The 20,833-nt window shown below is 44.7% G+C and overlaps 1 protein-coding gene across 1 annotated transcript in view; it reads left to right on the forward strand.

Annotated features, from left to right (window-relative positions):
* Window positions 1–20,833, forward strand: part of LOC144752160 (V-set and immunoglobulin domain-containing protein 4-like) — a 345,686-nt gene that overhangs the window by 200,377 nt on the left and 124,476 nt on the right. Inside the window, exon 8 of the mRNA XM_078640087.1 lies at window positions 2,930–2,953. Within this exon, the coding sequence (XP_078496213.1) occupies window positions 2,930–2,953 (24 nt within the window). The remainder of the gene's footprint in view (window positions 1–2,929; window positions 2,954–20,833) is intronic.

Consider the following 20,833-nt stretch of genomic DNA (forward strand, 5'->3'; position numbering starts at 1 on the left):
TCACCCTGGTAGGTTAATGCCTTTCTTCTGTAAAGCGCCTTGAGACCTTTTGGTGATAAGAGCGCTATATAAAAGCATTTGACATTGACATTGACTTAAGAATATTTAGATGGAAAGCCCTTAGGCAAAGGGGTGATGTTTTTATTTGCATGAATGGCAGCCAAGATATCATTTATTCAAGTTTTAGAACGAGTAATTGCTGCTACTGTAGCTGTGGCGACTGCGCATTTGGCTGCGCCACCAGCCAAGGAATTCCCTACAGCTTGTGCTCCCACACGCCGATGACTCCACGTATGTATTACATGCGTCCATGGCAACCCGTCTTACAGGTCTGCCACTTTAATCCAAAGCGTCTAATGCTTTAGTGTGTTAACCTAGAATCTTTTAATTCAGTTTGTTTGCAATAATGTAAATTATCATTAAAGGACTGTTAGATTTGGGGGTCTCTGGTTGGCACAGGTAGGGACTTGTGACAAATAGAGACCCTCTCCTCTAGTCAGGGAAAGGGTATTACACACCTAAAATAACCCCTGCTCACCCTCGAGGTTGCGTGGCGCGAGCAGTCAAGGCTTATTTCAGAGGCGTTGTAAGTTAAGCAGTTGTGACCACATACAGTAACAATTATCAGACAAGTGCTCACATGCAATCAAATCAAAGTAACCCAGTGACAACACTACAAATGGACACCACACAGATTTTATATAAAAAAAGAAGTAGACTTTATATAGAGCTACCACAAGACCATAAACAACAAAAATACACACTATGATTATTTAAGATGGTGGATTTAAGCTTAGTTCAGTTCTTAGATGCGACACTCTGCGTCAATGTATCTTAAGTTGTGCTGCGCTTCCACGACAAGCAATGTCGCAGCAATGGGAAATGCGGCAAAGTTCAGGTGCAAAGAAATAAAGTCGTGAAGATCTTCGAGATGCGGCACGCTTCTCGGGGATGTGAGAAGCTTCTTGGTTCGATGCGTGGACTACAGCGGCGACATCCAATATGCGACGGCAGCAGCTCCAGTGGCAAGGCTCTTCTCCCATGATGCGTGAAGCTTCCGCACGATGTGACAACTACAGCAGCGACATCCAAGAAGCGACGGCAGCAGCTCCAACGGCGGCGCGCTTCTCGGGGATTGGAGGTGCTCTTGGTCAATGCGGTGCAATGCGACAGTTCCAGCGGCGACACCCTACTTCGGAGTTGCGACGGCAGGCACAGCGATGGCGACACGCACCGACCTCATTGCGAGATTCTTTTCCTGATGTGGTGCAGTGCGACAGCTACAGCGGCGGCACCCTCCTTCTTCGGAGTTGCAACGGCAGCAGCAGCGACTGCGACACGCTTCCTCTTCGTTGCGGCACGCTTCTCTCTGATGAGGTGCAGTGCGACAGTTCCAGCGGCGACACCCTCCTTTCTCCGGAGTTGCGACGGCAGGCACTCGACGGCGACATGCTTCTTCTCGTTGAATCGCGCTTCCAGCTCCTTGCGACACGCAGTTCCACAGAAGGCCCAAAACAGCAGCAGGCACTTCCACAAGAACTCTGGGGAGCTGGGGGGTGAAGTCTGTTGTCCCTGAGACTTCAGCAGGAGGCAAGCTCTTTTCCAAGCCCTTGGACATCCTTCATAAGTTGAAAGCAAAGTACACAAAGTTCCTTTCTCCTTCCTTTGGCAGTAAGACAACCACTGCAGGCCAATCCCCCAAGCAGCACTTCAGCTTGGGAATAGTCTCTCCTCAGTTACTTCAGGTTCCTCTCCTCAGTAAAGGTTTCTTCTTGTAGTCCAAAAGTGATCTAATTTCATGGGATCAGGGTCCCAATATTTATACCCCAAAATCCTTTGTTCTCTGATGGGAGAGGGGCCTGTGCCTTGTCCAAACCAGTTCCTGAGCACTTTGTTTACCATACTTCTCTTTTCCTTTCACAGTGCAGGGCAGAAACATCAGATGCCCCACAGGAGGTGGAGCCAGCATTGTGGAAGGCAAGTACAGTCCTGGAGCACTTTGTTGACAGGACTCCTTCTCTCCTTTCAGTGTGCAGGGCAGAGACATCAGCCGCTTCCCAGGAGGTGGAGCCAGCATTGTGGAAGGCAGGCACAGCCCGATTCAGAGTTCAGGTGCACTCCACTAGATGTAGATCTCTCTATTCACCACTAGGGGACTCAGCCTGTCTCTGGGAATCCCCCAGCCCTGTCACTTCATGAAACCAGACATAGGAATACACATCCTAGCAGAGGCAGGTTTGAATGGTTAGACAAGCAAAGACCTACTTTCTAAAAGTGGTATAAACACAGAATATTAAAATAAACGTCATTAAAAGATGTATTTTATTATTCTTAGTTCAGGCATACTAAACTTGAATTTCTACCATGTTCTCTGAGCCTGTTAAGATTATAAAATTAAACGAGTCTAACAGCCCATTCTGGCCTTTGGAGAACAGAAAGCCTTCCAATAGTGAAAAACGTAAATGGCTGTAATTCACTATTAGGACATGCCACACACATCAGGGCTTGTCCTACCTTATCCTTACAATGCACCCTGCCCTTGGGCCTACAATAGGGGTGACTGATATGAAGAAAAGGGAAGGTTTAGGGACTGGGAAGTTGGTGCACTTGCCCAGTCAGCATGACAGTACCAGACTGCACGCAGGCTCTGCAATGGCAGACCGTAGACACATTTTACAACGCTGCTTCAGTGGGTGGCACAACCAGTGCCGCAGGCCTACCAGAAGCATTTGGATTACACGCCCTGGCATACTCAGTGCACTAGACTAGGATCTGACAAGTAAATCAAAATAGCCAAACATGGAACCACTGATTCATACATCAATTTACAATAGGGAGCACTTGCACTGTGGCATTGAACACCAGTGGCACAGTGCCCAAAGCATCTAACACCAGCAAAAACACATGAGGCAACAACAAAAAATGGAAGGGAGACCCACGCCAATGGTGCCAGGTCTAACAAGGACTTTACACAGTAATACGAACCACACACTATATGTGTGGGGAAATTCGGTATCTGAATGCTAAAGTGTAAGACGCAAAGCCTTCAGTTCAGCAAACTGCGCAGTGCAAATACCTAATAAAAATTGCGTGCAAGTTGTTTGAGGTTGGAAATTGCCGTCCAACATATCACCAATAACAATAGTGCCTGCTGTTGAGAATTGTTGTTTAGAACCTATAGCAGGTTGCACTGAACCGTCAGTGTAAATATTATATTTATACTGTTTGAGAGGCAAAATAGAAGAGGGCATAGAATTAACATGCTCATACTGTAAACATTCTTGTGTCTGTAAAGACGGTTTGAAGACAAAGTCTACCAAGGGCTGTTAAAGATGTGGCCCATTGTATCCATCGAGGATTGAGGGATTTAGCGTTCGAAGCGTTATCCTCTGTGACATCTTCTAAGGCTGGCAACAATAATGTGTTTCCCTTGTGCAAGTGGCCATTCTTTAAGGATAGCCATCTGCACTGCTGTCAGTATTTTTTCAGTAGAAGCAAAAAGCACTTCTGCAGTGGAAAATAAATGCAATTCATATGCACTCGGCACTGTTTCTCCTTCATTAAATGTGATGTATGTGAATCCAATTGCACCTGGCAAAATACGAATGACCAGGTTTGTGATATTGACACGTGTATGCAAGTCGCGTGTTTCACGCAAGTCAGATTGTAATGATCTGAGTGTATGTGTGTGCTCTGATGCGGATTTTATAGAGACATTAGGAAGAGCCTCTTATGACCACTGTTTTTAAGGTGGGGGGAACCTCTAACCCGCTGCCGGTTAAACACACTGTATCGGGATTTTTAGTGTAATTGTGGGATTTTAGAATCATTTTTAAATTGCTTGGTTATACTGTTGTTTAATCTTTACTAAAGTGATCATTGTATTGCCGCTTATAGAAGGCTTCACTCCTACCTATCTTGTTCATAATAGCTGTCATCTATCGTCTTCGCTTCCCCGGTCCGCCACAGCACAGCCGATTGAGGGGAGGGAAGCAAACACACCTCTTTCTCGGCCTGACCGCTTGACTTCCGGCAGAAACGCATTCATTGAAGCACACATCGCGTCGGCCAGCTATAAAATTCAGGTTGGACCGGACGTGCAGCGGGCGCGCCGCCTGCGTTCCAAAGGCAAGCCCATCTGCACCGGTCTGTGCCCATCTGGCGCCAAGATCGCGCCATGCGCTTGAGATGCTGCCCGTCTCCCAGAGATTACTGTATGTAGGATAAAGTGGTCAGGTGGGTCTCTTTTAACCTTTAATGAATCCAATGGAGTGTGCCCTTTAATGGATCTGACCTAGGATTCCCCCAGCTTACTATACCAAAAGTGTGGTTTTAAGACTACTAATCTTGATTCTTTCTCCAATTGTCAAATGGCTGGCAGCAAAAATATTAAACATCCTCCCACCTGTAAATATCAACTGGCCTTAGTTAATGCATGGTCTTTGGTAAAGCATGCCTTTGAAGTAGCCGAGCTTATTGTGAATGAATATCTTGATGTTCTTTTTATTGCTGAAACTTGGGCTAACGAGCATTCCAGTCCCGACTTACTGATAGCCACTCCTCAATGGTACTCAATGATGAGAGCAGATAAAGGGGGGAATACGGGTGGCGGTTTGGGGATAATCTATAAAAACAAGTTCAAAATTAAAGTTGATCTCTTACCAAACGCAGATTGTGAACTATTATCCTTTAAAATTGACATAACTAACAATTACTCCCTGAATGGCCTGCTTATCTACCACCCTCCAGGTACTAAACATCATTTTCTCCAATCTGTTCATTCACTAGTAGAGGGGGGAGCGTGTAAGAATGACTATACAGTACTTGGAGATTTTAATTTCCACTTAGACTGTAATGATGATAAAGATACAGAAGCTATTTTGGAGATTATGAACTCCTTTAATCTCCCTCAATTTGTTCATCAGCCCACTCATAATAGAGGACACATGTTGGATTCGATTTTTCCGAACAATAATTCTATTTCGGTTAAAGATATCCTTCTTCACACATGGTCTGACCATAAAGCAGTATTATTCAAACTGGCAGTCCCCCCTTCCTTTCAAAATAGGGAACGTGACACCAGTCAGTTACCTTCCTATCAGTGGTCTAAAACCAATTTTGATACCTTAGAACACCACCTTGGACAAGCCACGCTCATTCTGTGGCCCAACCCAATTGAAGCCACAGAGGCGTACACCAATTGGCTCAAATTGGCCATTTCAAAAGCGGTTCCAAAAAAAGGTACCAATAAAAATAAACTCAAAAAATCTGCACCTTGGTACTCGGATGCTCTCCGGCTCCAAAAACAAAATTGCAGGACACTGGAAAGGACTTGGGGGCATATGTAGGTAAAAATGGTTTTGCGATTCTGAAAATGCGATTTTCTGCAAATTGCATTATCAGAATCGCAAATCGCAATTACCAAAAAATCACAGAATATCATAGCGATTACTCAAATAGCGATTCCTTAATAGCGTAATCGCTATTAAGGAATCACAATTTCAGAAAACAGCAATTCAGGTGCAGAATGATGACATCACAACCAGGAAATGTGACTGCCCATGCTGCACCTGATTGCCAGCACCTGTGTCAGAGTCAGAAGCTGCCTGAGAGCCTGTGAGGAGGGAGTGTGGTTTTTGCTCAGCAGTTGCAGGAGGGAGAAATGGAGTCTCAGGGGAGTGAGAAGCAACAAGGAAAAACCCCAAGAAAAAGAAAACATTTTTTTTGAGCGGTAGCTTGAGGTGGTCATAGAGGAACTAGTAAGGCAACATGACCTCCTCTTTGGTAAAAAATCACTTAGTGTGCCAGATGCAAGGAAAAGGAGAATCTGGAGTGAGATTCAGGAGAAAGTGAACGCAATTGGCGTAACACACCGCACAGTTGAAGACCTACGCAAGCGGTGGTATGATATGCGACAAAGGTCAAAGGAGAGGGTGGCCACCAGATTGGCTGAGGCTAAACTGACTGGAGGTGGGACGTCAACAGCACCAGAGCCTACGCCCCTGGAGGAGTTGGTGGAGGGTACCCTTATGCCTGAAACTGTGACTGGTGTGGCTGACCTGGACAGCTCCGAAATACAGACACCAGACAAGGTAAGATGCATGCCAATATCCCCAAAACATAACCAGCCCACTCACAGCCCCAAACACCCAGCCTGAGTACAACTCCAGTACATTTCCACAAGCACACCAGAATTGCATTTTGGGATATGTAGTTCCATGCACTGATACCTGGCCCTGTTAAACATAGCAAGGGGACATAGGGATGAATCATACTTGGAATGTGCATAACAGACAAGTAGTAGTAATGTAATTCGATATTTACAAACTTTAATGCATAACAAAATTTAAACATGACACACAATTAATGTGTGCATTTAAATTTACAGCACCATCGACAACACGGAACAGTGGCAGAAGGGGTGGAGACACCAGCAAATGTGGATGTGGCAGGGCAGGAGGAGCAGGGTGCAGCAAGATCGACAGACCCTGCGCCAGGCAAACGGCGCAACATAGTCTCACCACTGCCACTGATGGAGGCAGAGTCCACAGATGCAGCTGAGGTGGCACAGCCAGTTCAAAGGCAACACGAAAGGCAGCACACACCACAGTCCAGTGTCCAAACTTCAAATGGTAGTGGATCGAGACGCAGGGCACGGCCCTCCACCAGCAATTCACATTCTGAAGAAGATACAGTGTTCTCTGGCCTTGAGGGCAGCATGTTAAAAGCACAGCGCCTGCAAGTTAAAGGCATAAGATCAATCCAGCGCCAACTTGCAGCATATAACCATAACATGTCTGAGTTGTGGCTCAGTGTAAATTCATGAAAGGTGCATTGGAAGGACTGTGCAGGGAGATCAGGAGAGACAGGGTAGCCAGGCGCAGGGAGAAACACCATCTACACACCCGGATGGACCTGTACACTAAAACTGTGAACCGCCAGTCCACCGCCATATCCCTGCTAGCCAGGAGATGTGTGAGTATGCAGCATGAAATGGCACACTGCTGCCAGGATGTGAGTAGGGTCATGGTGCAGGTCACACATACCGTGGACCAAATGCATGCTCTAGCCACAGGTGGCATAAGGACACTGGGCAGCTTGGATACAGACGAACAGTCCAGCAGGAGCAGCATCACTCCACCACTTCCTGCAGATAGACCCCGGAGTGGGCGCCAGCGGAGAGTAGGGGAAGACTCCAGTGAGGCCAGTGTGCAGCCTGACCGAGAAGCAACAGGGCGTGCATGTAGGAGGTACTGGGGCAGCATGTACTCACGGCAATGTGTGATGCAACACATACCATATGGACTGAGTGACTCATGGCAATAATAGCACTGTGACCTAAACATGTGCAACTATCAACATTTCAGTCACGCTGTGTGACAGATTTACTCCTGCTGTTAAGGAAATAAACATCATACTTGAGCATCATTATTTGGCATTGTGTCCTCATTTCTCACCTAGAAGTAGTTCTGTGTGATGTCATCACCTCTCTGGCCCCCGGTAGCCACCCCGGCACCACCTGCACGTCTGCATTGTGGAGCTGGTTCCTCCTCATCTGATGTGTCTGCATCTGTCAGATCCACTGGGGTGCCCTTCTTGGTAGCGATGATGTTGTGTAGCATTGCACAGGCAACCAGGATTTTGCAACATGTTTCTGGGCTGTAGTGCAGTGCACCTCCACTCTTATAGAGGCACCGGTAATGGCTTTTAAGGATTCCAAAGGTCCTTTCAATGGTGCAGCGTGTGGCTCTGTGGGCACTGTTGTACCTCCGCTCTGCTGCTGTGGCTGGATTGAGGTACGGCGTGAGGATGTAGTCACGCACAGCATACGCACTGTCACCTGCAGGGCAAAAGTAGGTTGATGTTAAGTACTGTCCTGCCAGTTTATACCTTCCCAAGTTGTGTGTGTGTGTGTGTGTGTGTGTGTGCCATGCAATTACCTAGCAGGTAGCCCTCTCCAAACTCGTCATTTGTGAGTCTGCGATGTAATCCACAGTGGCGAAAAATGAATGAATCGTTTGTGCTTCCTGGGAATTTTGCCACAATATCTGTGATGCCATGTTTAGCATTGCACACTACCTGGATGTTCACTGAATGATATGGTTTTCTGTTTCTAAAAACATTCTGTGATGGGGTGACAGTGTGTCATGGGTCCACCTACACAGCCAATGACGTGGGGAAATTGGGCTATTTGGTAGAATTCTTGCATCAAGGAAAGCGTGGAAAAAACACGATAGTGCACTCTGAGAGACCCCTCCTGCTGTGGCTATCACCCCCTGAAAACTCCCTGATGCTAAGAGGTGCAGTGAGCACAAAACCTGTATGTGGGTAGGGATGGTGTGTGCCCTGTATGTGGGGTGTTCAAGTATGGGTGCCAGCTCCTCTATCAACTCCAGGATGATGTCTGGGTGCAGCCTGTAGTGCACATGGATGTCCTCCTGGGTCCGCTGGAAGAGGGTGATGCGTGCTTACTGGAGGTACATGGTGGGCTAGTTGGCCCCCCAGAGACCCTCAGGATTCAAGAGGAAGTAATCCCCCAACTTAAAACCCGCCAGGTAGCGCATTTGCACAGTGGTGAAGGGAAGGGGCGGGGCCTGATGTGACATGTGTGTACTTATTCAATCACTCCGCCAAAACCCAAGCACTTATAAATTCACCATGCACTCTCCTTGCATCACTCTAATCATCCAGTCACTACCCATGCACTCATGCAATGACCCATGCACAAACTCATACACTGCTACAATAACCTAAGCAGTACCCATGCAGTCCAGCCATCGCCCTGTCACTACCCATGCACCTCTCCAATCAGTCATGAATGATGTAATATGTGACGTCATCAGCAGTGCATTGCGGCGGCGTGAGTTATAGTTAGCTGAACTAACTATAACGGGGGAATTTCTATGGTTTCGTATGAGGGAAATGTCCAACTAACTATAACATCTCTGAAACCTATGGTTTTTTCAGTGAAAAAAATAATAATATATATATATATCTATTACCTACTGGCGGTCGCCAGTAGGTATATATAGTTAGGATTTTTTCTCTATGGGATTTTTGAAAATTCTATGTCTAATAACTTTGGCGTTTGTGGACGGAATTGGCTGGAATTTTCAGGAAAATGGCACATTTTGTTTCTGAGCAGCCCTTGAAAATTTGGGGGGGGTTCGTCAAGGGGGGGCCGAGAAAAAAGGGGGGTCCCAAAACGTGTTTTTAACATTGAGTTTTCCATAGGGCGGTTGGCCTCACTTTTAGCCCGAACGGCTGAATGGATTTGCACGAAACTTGGCAAAATTGTAGGGACTGGTAGCCCGATGTGCCTTTTGTAGGTCTCAATATATGTGCTACAGTGGATTTTGAGAAATTAACGTTTAAAAAAAGATATATATCTGTAACAGCGGACCGGGCAGCGCTCCAGTACGCGTACTTTTCGCGCAACGGAGCTTTGTGAAGCGAAGCTGATTGGTTCTCCGGCGTCTGTAAACATTCCAAACAGTCCGTAGCGGCCGCCATCTTGTCTCTCGGTAGGATCGAGAGACAAGAGGAGGCCAAAGCGAAGGGGCAAATGACCATAAGGGGGCATAGTAGATCCTCGCTGACCCCCTAGGTTTGATGTGGAGGTTTTAAAAGGGCCCCGCGGGGCAAAAAAAATAAATAATAATAATAATCGAACGGCTGAATGGATTTGCACGAAACTTGGCAAAATATTAGGGACTGGTAGCCCGATGTGCCTTTGCTAGGTCTCAATATATGTGCTCCAGTGGATTTTGAGAAATTAACGTTCAAAAAAAGATATATATCTGTAACAGCGCTCCGCTTCGCGTACTTTTCGCGTTACGGAGCTTTGCGAAGCTGATTGGTTCTCCGGCGTCTGTCAACATTCCAAACAGTCCGTAGCGGCCGCCATCTTGTCTCTCGGTAGGATTGAGAGACAAGAGGAGGCCAAAGCGAAGGGGGAAATGACCATAAGGGGGCATAGTAGATCCTTCCTGACCTCTTAGGTTTGATGTACCATTTTGCCAAGTTTGGTGTAATTCCGTTCAGCCATTCAGGCTGTAGACGTATGTAAATGTCCTATGGAAAATTGCATGGGGAAAACACATTTGAAAGTGTTGAAATTTAGAACCAATTAAAATGTTACTTTGGTTTTGTATTTGTGTGTGATGAAAGTTAATTGGTTATGTATATATGTCAAATGAGAGGAAACCACAGCCATTTTGTGATACTACTGTCTGAGGTACATTTGTGAGGAATTTTTGGTGGTGAATTTCTGGTGTTTGATTTACACAGTACTAACACTTCTCCTACTTTTAAAAAGGTGAGTTGTTAATTTGTAAGGGGAACTATGTTGTACACTTGAAGATAATTTGAAAAATGTTTTCTGTTATTTATTTGCAGTCCTTCTGTTATACTAAATACTTGATAAAGTTAGTTTTATATTATGTATTACTAAAAACGATAAATGAAAGTGATTATTTTTTTCTGCAATTTACAGCAAGCAATTTCAAAATAAAATGGCTCACAATGAAGAGACCGTGGCAATTTCTTTTGAATTGTCCACTACATTGATTGAAATTGAGAGCACCAATAATGAAATATTGTCACAAGGAGGAGATGACTTGTATGATTCCATTAGATTGATTGAAATGGACAGCACCAATAATGAAATATTGTCACAAGGAGATGACTTGAATGATTCCACTACATTGATTGAAATTGAGAGCACCAATAATGAAATATTGTCACAAGGAGGAGATGACTTGTATGATTCCATTAGATTGATTGAAATGGACAGCACCAATAATGAAATATTGTCACAAGGAGGAGATGACTTGAATGATTCCACTACATTGATTGAAATTGAGAGCACCAATAATGAAATATTGTCACGAGGAGATGACTTGAATGATTCCACTACATTGATTGAAATTGACAGCACCAATAATGAAATATTGTCACAAGGAGGAGATGACTTGAATGATTTTTTTGATCAATCTGTTGATGGCGAATTTATCGAATGTTTGGAGACCATAGAGTTACAAGAATCATCATTGCAGACTTTTCATGAGGAAATTGCTGATGAGGACATGTTACTAGTTCTTTCAAATTTAGAAAATTCTGAAGAATACATTTATATTTAGAAATCAAAAATTGTTTGAGACATTATTCATTTTTATTTTTAATTTATGAGGTTGTAGCGAAGTGATTGTAGTATAAAATGAGACTTATAGTATAGAGTGCAACATTTTTATGTTACATGGTAAGTTTACTCATATTTACTTCCCTTCTGCCACTATATTATCTCCAATGTGTATTTGACATCTCTTCTTCATCTCCGGCCTCCTTTCTCTCACTGTGTGTCTCCGATGCATCTTATCGCTGCTATTTTGTGTAATTACAGAAGAGAGTAAAATAAAATAGTTTGGAACGTGAAAAGGGGGCAAAGTAGAGTACTCCTCACCCCCTAGGCCTTTTTAGGCGGTCCCAAAAGGATCAGTTTCTGCTTTCCTGAGAGATTATGGTATGAGTTCCATATACCACAATAATTTGCATTACAACATGCAAGATATCTATCTCCTATTACCAACTTTTGGAGATATTCGCGCTAAGCGCGAATATCTCCAAAAAGTAACACCTGCCCTGAGCAGTTCTTAGCCATGTTATCCAATGGGAGGTGGATAACATGGCTAAGAGCATTAGCTCGGTAATGCATGAATATTGCTGAGTTTTTAGCGATATTCATGCATTGCGGCCGTTTATTATCGCATTTGCGATAAACCTTGATAATAGCAAGGTTTATCTTCGATAATTTCTGACGATGCTTAGCGGTAAAAAATTCGTTGGTAAGCATCGTTAGCGATAAATATCGCTTAACTTTGGTAATATGCACCAACGTCTGTTAACGTTCGATTCGAAGGAAATGAGGAAGTGTTGAAAAACATTGTCTGCGCCATCTTGCCTTTTTTGAAATGCCACACTTTTGTCGTGCACGGCAGCCATTTTAGATGCCTTGACCAGACCCACTCTCTGCACGCTGTCGATTCGTAGCATGGCTCCTCACCCTCGCAAGCATCTTCCCCAGGCACTGGTCACCCCCGCTCTCTGTCTTATGCATCGGCAATAAACCTCCCCCCATCTGCGCTGCTCTTCCCTGAAAATCACACTCTGTGCCCGCCCGACACCTCCCTTTCGCCCTATTCACTACCGCACCCTCTGACACTCCTCTTCCTCTGTGTCCGATTGTCCAGGCTATCACCTAGCCCTGCAGATGTAGTTTATGGCCCCAGCTGTAAAGAATCACCCCTCTTCAAAGGAGTTATAGTAGATCAAGGCCCACACCCGATGAGATCCGTCACACCACACGTGTTCCTACTATCTGAAAACCATCCTGTATTGTGATTGGGGAGGGGACCGAGCCTGAAGCGGAAGATTCCAGGAATGACTCTTTGTACATCAAAGTTTTTACAATTATGTGTCACATTAAAAATATATAGCACTCCAACAAAGTAGTAGGAATATAAAACTTTAATAACATATAAATATATACAACAAAACAAAAACAGTAAAAACATTTAAACAACGAAGAGACCGTGGCAATTTCTTTTGAATTCCTGATGAGGACATGTTACTAGTTCTTTCAAATTATGAAAATTCAGAAGATGTTGCCTGGGGGTGGGTCGTCAGTAGCAGTCTGTTGTGCGAATAGTTCCAAGGCAGCAGAACGCGCTGAAATCTAGATGGCACGAAAGTGATGTCTAGTAAGTTGCCGCCCAGCAAATAACGGCGTGGGGCGCCGCGGGGGTGAGTGAGTCCAGTAGGCACCACAGCTATTCTTACCGGCATTGCAGAATTACTGCTGGGGACAATGCCTGTGCTGTAGCAGGGTCACAGCAGAAACAAAAAGGATTCTGTTGAAGATGTTGTTGGTTTTCAATTTGAAAACAGTTCTGGTGTCAACTGCTATGCTAATGTAGTGGTTAATGTTTTGTTTTCTCTAGAAAATGTAAAAGAGGGGGAGGCAGTCCAAAGTTCCGTTAAAAGGGCAAAGGAAAGGATCGGTGGTTTGAACTATCAGTCAAAAAGGGGAGGGGGTGCAACAATTTTTCCTACCGGGTCACACTGTGCTTTCACCGGAACTGAGGTCTGCAGGATTCTAGTAATTCAAAGTGAGGCTGGCGCCAGCATGGGAGCGCCGACGTCCCACGGATACAGTTTCGTCACTCCACGGGCGATCATGGCAGTCATTCCCCATCGGGGGTCGGAGACTCCCGCGGCTCCTCTAGAATCTTCAAGGTCGTGGAGGACTACGGTGGTGGAGTCAACCAGTGACTGGGCCATTTCTTTATGCTGGGCCCGCTCTTGCCAGGTCGACCGCCATTTTGAGAGTTCGGTAGCTACTGGCGATCGCGGGGTCAAATGAGCGGACGGGCTCCACCCTGCCGGGCGAGACGTTGCAGCATGGCCACAGTGGAAGAACCCTTTTCCGGGCGCCTGGAGCGCTGAGGGTGCAGCTGGGAAGCCTCCACCTGGGGAGGCGGGAGAGGCCTGTTCGCACCGTCTCTCCCTCCCAGTGCACCCCACGGCGTCTCGCTTGAGATTTGTTATGGCCGGACCAGGCGATGAGGACGAGGGGGGGGGGGGGGGTCGGAGGCATGTGCAAGACATCCCCCCCCAGTGTTGTCGCAGCCATTATTCATGAAAGAAGAAGTGTCCCGTCCGTCTTCGGGCCGGGCTTCCGGTAGATGTCGGCCGGACGCCCCTGGCTCTGGCCCCATGAACGGGTTTCTTGGTTTATCGGCTGCAGCCGGATCCCGTCGGCCTCGGCCCCCCGACCGTTGGTGGCCGGACCGGAAGAGCATGTGGCGGGACTACCTGAAACTGTCAAGGGCCACCGCGGCCGGACTGGGAGAGAGAGGGGAGGGTCGAGGAGACATTCCCCCCCCCTGCAACTGTTCAGCGTTGTAAAGGCAATCCCCTGGCCGGGTCCCGCTGGCTTCGGCCTCTCCTCCGGCTACACCCTACGTTAGGATCTCCTGGCCGAGGCGTGGCAGCAGGACCCGCCTTATATGGGCTGCTCCCGGCTGGGCGTAGCCGCAACCCTGCCCCACCTTGGAAGTTTCCAGAGTGGGGGCGGATGTTCTACTGACTTGCATTTTCCCTAGTCTATCGATTTTTTTGGCGTGGCAGGCGGTGGGACAGCGAGGGGTGATTTGGTTTCTCTTACTGTTTTTCTGGTCTCTCACCACTGGCATATTTTAACGTTTTCTTGTTTCTAGGACATTAATAGGTTTTATCATTACGTTATGTTATCGTTTCTTTGTTCGTTGTTTATTAAAAGTTCATGTTCATCAGTGGCCTACTGATTTTCGTTTTCCTATTCTTTTCTTTCCAGGTTGTTTCATGCTAAAGTTTCTGTTAACAGGATACAGTGATCACTTCGTTATTATTGCATATGTCCTTTTCACTAGGGGTGCTCTCTGGTCGGGCCAGATGACGTATCTCTAGTTAATGGTCCGGGTGAAACAGGTGCATCAATCAGTCGGGAGTAGATAGGCATGACAGATTACAACGGGGGAGAAAGGTCCGCATTACGTACCCTTTCACTATTTGCAAAGATTTTCCTACGTATATTTGCAAACAGGGAATACCTCCAAAAAGAACCAATTCCCAAACAGTCAATGTTTGGGGAAACAATCAATCAATGAGGAACGAAATAGGCACGACGTGTTAAAGGTTTGCGTTACCTACCCTTCACTATCTGCAAAGGGAGAGAGAATATTCCTATTCTTCCTCGTTTGCAGGCAGAGAAGATTCTTAAGAGAATCAACTTCGAACAATTCAATGCTCGATTCAAACAATCAACAAGGGGTACTGTGAACACAAATGAACGCCGCTTATGTACATACACATTGGTATTATCAACAGGTTGTTCCTAATGTTTCTATTTTAGGGAGGTCAAAAAGAGATCCCATTAGTGGCCTACTGATTTTGCTCGATTCCTTTTGTTTTTTTACACGATTTTTCGCTATCTGCAAAGACTAAACAGAGTATTGCGACTCTGTGCTTGTTTGTAAATAGAGAATGAACCAAAGAGAACAATCAATCAAATGGAGAGAGAAGCAGGCACGACGGATTACAACGGGGGCAACGGGGGCAAAGGCCTGCGTTAACTACCCTTCACTATCTGCAAAGAGAGAGTACTCCTAATAGAAATGAGGGGTGGGGGGCAGCATTCAAAGCAGATCAGTGTGCATAAACACGAAAATGTTTTTACTTACCACGTACTTGACATTCGACAGCTTATGATATTTGCTATTAAAAAACCATTGAAATTCACTGAAAAAACCATAGGTTATAGACCATATATAGTTAGGAATTAGCATTTAAAAAACCTTATTTTACTCACACAAAACCATTGAAATTCCATATATAGTTAGTTGCACTAACTATATATCGCGCACCCGCAATCCACTGCTGATCATGTCACATATTACATCATTCATGACATGGTCAGTGACATCACTGATGACATCTCAAATGACATCACTGATGACATCTCATTTGACATCATTCTTGTGCTAATACGATAAACCTCTTCAGACTCTAATATAACCTTAGATACACTCAGTGTATACAGACACTCACACACTGCCACTCATCCATGGAGTTACTCACACACCCAGTCAGTCATGCAAAGAAACAATCTCACCTCCATTTCTTCAACTATACAGTTATACACACCTTACTTATTGAAACATATACTAACACATATTTACTCTCTTATACAATCCCTGATACAAGTTCACAATGATCGATACAACCACTCACTCATTCAGTGGCTCTCATGCACAGTTATTTATATATGCCAACTCTCACATGTACTGTGTTTTACATATGTACTTACTATGACATGTAGCATTGAGATATCCATTCACTCATCAATACACTCATGCACACAGTCAACTGCCCATGTAGCTGTTTCCACATGCACTCTTGAACTCATACACCTAGTGAATAAACTGCTCACACATCTATGCACAGAGTCACACACCTTCCAGCCACCCCTACACAAACTCAATCTCCCATAGAAATACTTGGGCAACCAATTAATAACACATATAGCCTCTCGTATAGCTAATGATCAACACATGCAGCAGTTTACATCACAACAGACATAATGATGCACAAATTAAGACAGTTTAGTCACTAACCCATGCATTCAGTGAGACACATTTAATCACTCACTTATACAGTCAGTCACGCACCTACTAAATCCTTCATCCAGACACTTATACATCCACTCATTCTTCAATATGTAAGACATATTTTAACTTTACAGAAACATACAGTCACTGGATGTTGTCATCAGTGATGTCATCAGTGATGTCATTTGAGATGTCATCAGTGATGTCATCAGTGATGTCACTGACCATGTCATGAATGATGTAATATGTGACATGATCAGCAGTGGATTGCGGGTGCGCGATATATAGTTAGTGCAACTAACTATATATGGAATTTCAATGGTTTTGTGTGAGTAAAATAAGGTTTTTTAAATGCTAATTCCTAACTATATATGGTCTATAAACTATGGTTTTTTCAGTGAATATAATATATAGATATATATATATATGAACACCGCAGTCCTGAAGTCCTGTTGAACGCGCAAAAATCAGGTACGGACCACACGATGATTAAAGTGAAGTAAAGTGCTTTATTCCTCAGAAGACAGCAGCATGACGCGTTTCGACTGGGTAAACCCGGTCTTGATCACATGACATTGCCAAAAACCCACAAGTTTAAATACTGTTGTGTTCTCATATAATGCTCCACCTACTCAATCATAGATATAGAAGACATACTGCAGGTAAGATCGGCATAAAATGCAATACAAATCAATTGACAAACACTTTGTTAAACAAAGCAAGTAAAAAAGTATAAAACCACCAAAAAAGTATTATTATCACATGGTAAATCTGCAAAAGTGTAAATCATTATTATTACCATTGTGTAAATAGCTGTAATATATAACTAGCTGAAATACATGGTATGGTGGTAATAGACTAATAATGGGCATGTGCCCATACAATATCAAATGCATAACCGAAATATCACTGCACTAACAAGTCAAATCTCTACCAATGCTAGTGATTTAGAGCAATGGAAGCACAAAAAACAGTATTATTATGTGCAAAAGTGCAAAATACAATCCATATTAAATTTATAATAGATTGCTTAAAACTAAAATACATATGGAACACATATGTAAGAAGCAGCAGACGCTAAATATATTAAAGTGCAAAGTGCTACAAAGTGCATAAAGTGAAAACCGGAAATTTTTCAGTTAGCAGCTAAGAAACAGTTATATAAAGTGCCAAGTGCATTTTATATATGTAAACCAAAAACAAATCACATATGAATGGAATAACGGATGGAACATACATTATAACAGGATCAAAATAGAATGAAGAAACCTGTTAAATCCAGCAGGTACTCAACAATCGACAACAGAAAATTAAGCCAACCTTATGCTCAATCAAAAAACACCCGATTCCTATACCTCATCTCCATCGAATTAAAACCAGATAACCCAGTAAAACCAGTTAAAATTACGATTAAAAACAAGGCATAAAAGAATACAGATAACATTCATTCAGTTAAAGGTGACCCAAAATTCATTAATATGTAAATAGCAGCATAAGAAAAACAGATCAGAAAATATATGGCTCAGATAGTATACAGTACAGTATAAGGATAAAAGGACAAGCCTGTCACATTTATAGATTTAAAAAAACTGGCATAACCCTATAAATAAATAACTCTAAATGGTTATAAAAAGTTATGTAAATCTTCCCCAGTATTGACACCATTCAGAATCTTTGTGTCCAGGAGTAGAATGTAATGGCTCTCCAATTGTCTTAATTTCCTTTCTCTATCACCACCCCTTTTGGAGAAAGGTACTGCGTCAATAACAAAATAACTCAAATCCTTGAGATTATTGTGATGAACCAGTTTAAAATGGCATGCCACAGGATAGTTGGAGTCAGAATTAACAATTGCCCGCAGATGCTGCAGAATGCGATTGAACACCTGGAGCTTAATGCTCCCAATGTATTGCAAATTACAAGTGCATTGTAATACATGAACGGCGTAATCTGTTTTACAGGTGAACAAACTTCTAATCTTTCATACATGTTGGGTGAAGGCCTCATGATATTCTAAAGTATTGACCCCGAACTTACAGGCTCTGCAAGAACTGCATTTAAAAAAGCCTGATCGATTGGAGAGCCAATTGGAAGATTTGATAACTTCCAGACTGGTCTTTACAAGAGCATCCCTCATAGAAGGAGCCCTTCTAAAAGTGTTGGGCTTTATGGGAAACAAGGGTACCTCGTTAAGTGAACCTAGTGAAGTTAGGTTTCTTCGTGGTCTGTTGTGGATTAGCTTGCTCGTAGGATTTCTCAGTAGAAGAAGGGGATCTTTTCATCCAAGTTACTGGTCCATGCGCAAGTAAAGGCTTAGTATAGGACGGCTTAGAACAGCGTATGTTGAAGCTTAGTTTCGCTTTATGTTTGAAAGGTGAAGCATGAATATTTAAATTATCGAAGTGGGGGACAGGAAGTGCAGTCCATGTCCCTTGCGGTTCCCGGACTCTTGCCTCGGGTCGGGATTTAATCTCCTCGTACCATGGCCGGAATAAATTTCCTCGTCCAAGCGGCTGCGGTAAGTGCTGTAGCTGCAGACTGGATGAAAAGATCCCCCTCTTCTACTGAGAAATCCTACGAGCAAGCTAATCCACAACAGACCACGAAGAAACCTAACTTCACCATTAAATCAAGACACCCATTCTCCTTTCTCGCTAATCATTTCAGACTGCTCACTCTGTCCTGATGATGATCTTGACTCACTAAAGATCGAAACGTCGTCGACCCCCATTGAAAATCCCCCCATTTTTACATATTGTTATGGATTTCTTTTTGTTGTCATTGTGATATTTTGTATATTGTCACTTTCACTCAATCACGTTACGCACCTTTTCACTCATGTGAGCACCTGAACATATCTGTGTAAATGCCTACTTGCAATTATATTGATTAAAAATATACATGTTGCCCTACGAAGCCTGCTCCCCAATTGATTCAATATCTAAACAAAATAATTGTAAATATAATCTTTAACCTTGTGTTTTTGGACCTTTTCAGGCCACCCTTGAACCCTTGTTCTTCTTATATACTTCTAAAAGTGATAGCTGGAGTCTCACTGAGTAATGGAGCTAATGTGATATCAGTTTTCAGAATGGGCCAGTTAGTCTTCAAGATGTTCCTGACTTTTTTCTCATGACACTAAACTTAAAGTCGTGATAAGTCTAACTGCAGTGTCTTTAAAAAACTGTCTCCATTAGATATAGCAATCTCAGTGTTGGCAACCTGGGGAGGATTAGCAAAATTTAAAAACATTTTATTCATAGCATTTTGTAAATCCCTCTTTTTGTAGCCCCAAGCCAGAAATCTTTGAGTCGATTCATCAAGACAAGTATTAAGATCGATTTCATTACTGCAAATTCTGTGAATTCCTAAAAACTCCCATTAGGGGATGCTTTTTATAAGGTGGCGAGGATGAGCACTATAAGCATGAAGAGTTGAGTTACCAGCTGTCACTTTCCTATGCAATCTAGTTTGAATTTCTTTCTCAACAATATAGATCTCGGGGAGGAGCCAAGCTCGCGAGCGTAATGGTCGCCTTTTAGCTCGGCTCCGTCAGCCCTCTGGCCTGACTCGCATATCCTGTTGTATATCCTGCCCAGAGACGACACAATTCCGAAGAAATAGCAACGCAACGTTTCGCTTTTCCTCACCGTTTGGCCTGGAGACTCCGGCGTGCTGCGGTTCCGAAGTTGTGCCCCCCGAAGGGACCTGGGCCTTCGTGGTGTTGAGACCGGGGCCTCGCCTATCATATCCGGCCTGGCGTTGTGGTGATCGTCGGCCCCGGCCGAGAGACTGCGCCACTGGTGAGAGCCGTTGTGAGAACATCCCGGTGACCCTGATCCGGGCCCGCCTTGACGGCCGTGAGGCTGGTGCGGGGCGCGGTGCTCCGTGGACTGATCGTGTGTAGGGGTCCCCCCGCCGCTGCTCCGTCCATCGACCCTGGACCCTCGTCCTCGGACTCTGTTTGAGAGGAGCGCCAGCACTATTGCAGACGGCCCCCCGCCTTGGGCAAATCTCCTTTTTTCACCGAGGCTGCCATTGCTGGGACCCCCCGGAAATCTGTAAAGGCCCGCATTTGTGAACTGTTCCGAGAATCGCGGAGAGTGGTGAGGAGGCTGAATTCACAAAATGGCTACCGACGACCTGTGCTGTGGGTCTCCTCGTGATGACGGACTTGGGTTGCTGGACTACACGGGGGCCTGGACGTGTGTGCGTGAGCCTACGATTGGAGACGTTCTTGATGCCTTACGATCCTTACGCGCGGCCCTGGCCCCCGGTGTTCCGGGAGACTCGATTCGTTCCACTGCCATCTTGGGTGACCGCTCCTTCATGGTCCCCTCTTGTCTCAGTGCTGCCACCGCCTCGCCTCCCCCGGTCGCTACGAGGGTTACTGTCGCTATCCATCGACGGGTTTGCTGGCCGGTGGACTTGGAACCTCCTGCTTTTCGATGTTTGGAGTTTGGGGACTTGGATGTCGTGCGGGGATCCGATCCTCCCCGGGTGCCTGAGACCAATGGTGGACCGCTGCCTGTTTTTGCCTTGATGAGGTCGTGTTTCTATTTTGCAGGGACACCCCCGCTTTTCCTAACGGCGAGACTGAACTCCTGTCTATTATTGCCCTTGTTGCT

Source organism: Lissotriton helveticus, chromosome 4_2 (assembly GCF_964261635.1).
Source record: "Lissotriton helveticus chromosome 4_2, aLisHel1.1, whole genome shotgun sequence".
NCBI classification, from domain to species: domain Eukaryota; kingdom Metazoa; phylum Chordata; class Amphibia; order Caudata; family Salamandridae; genus Lissotriton; species Lissotriton helveticus.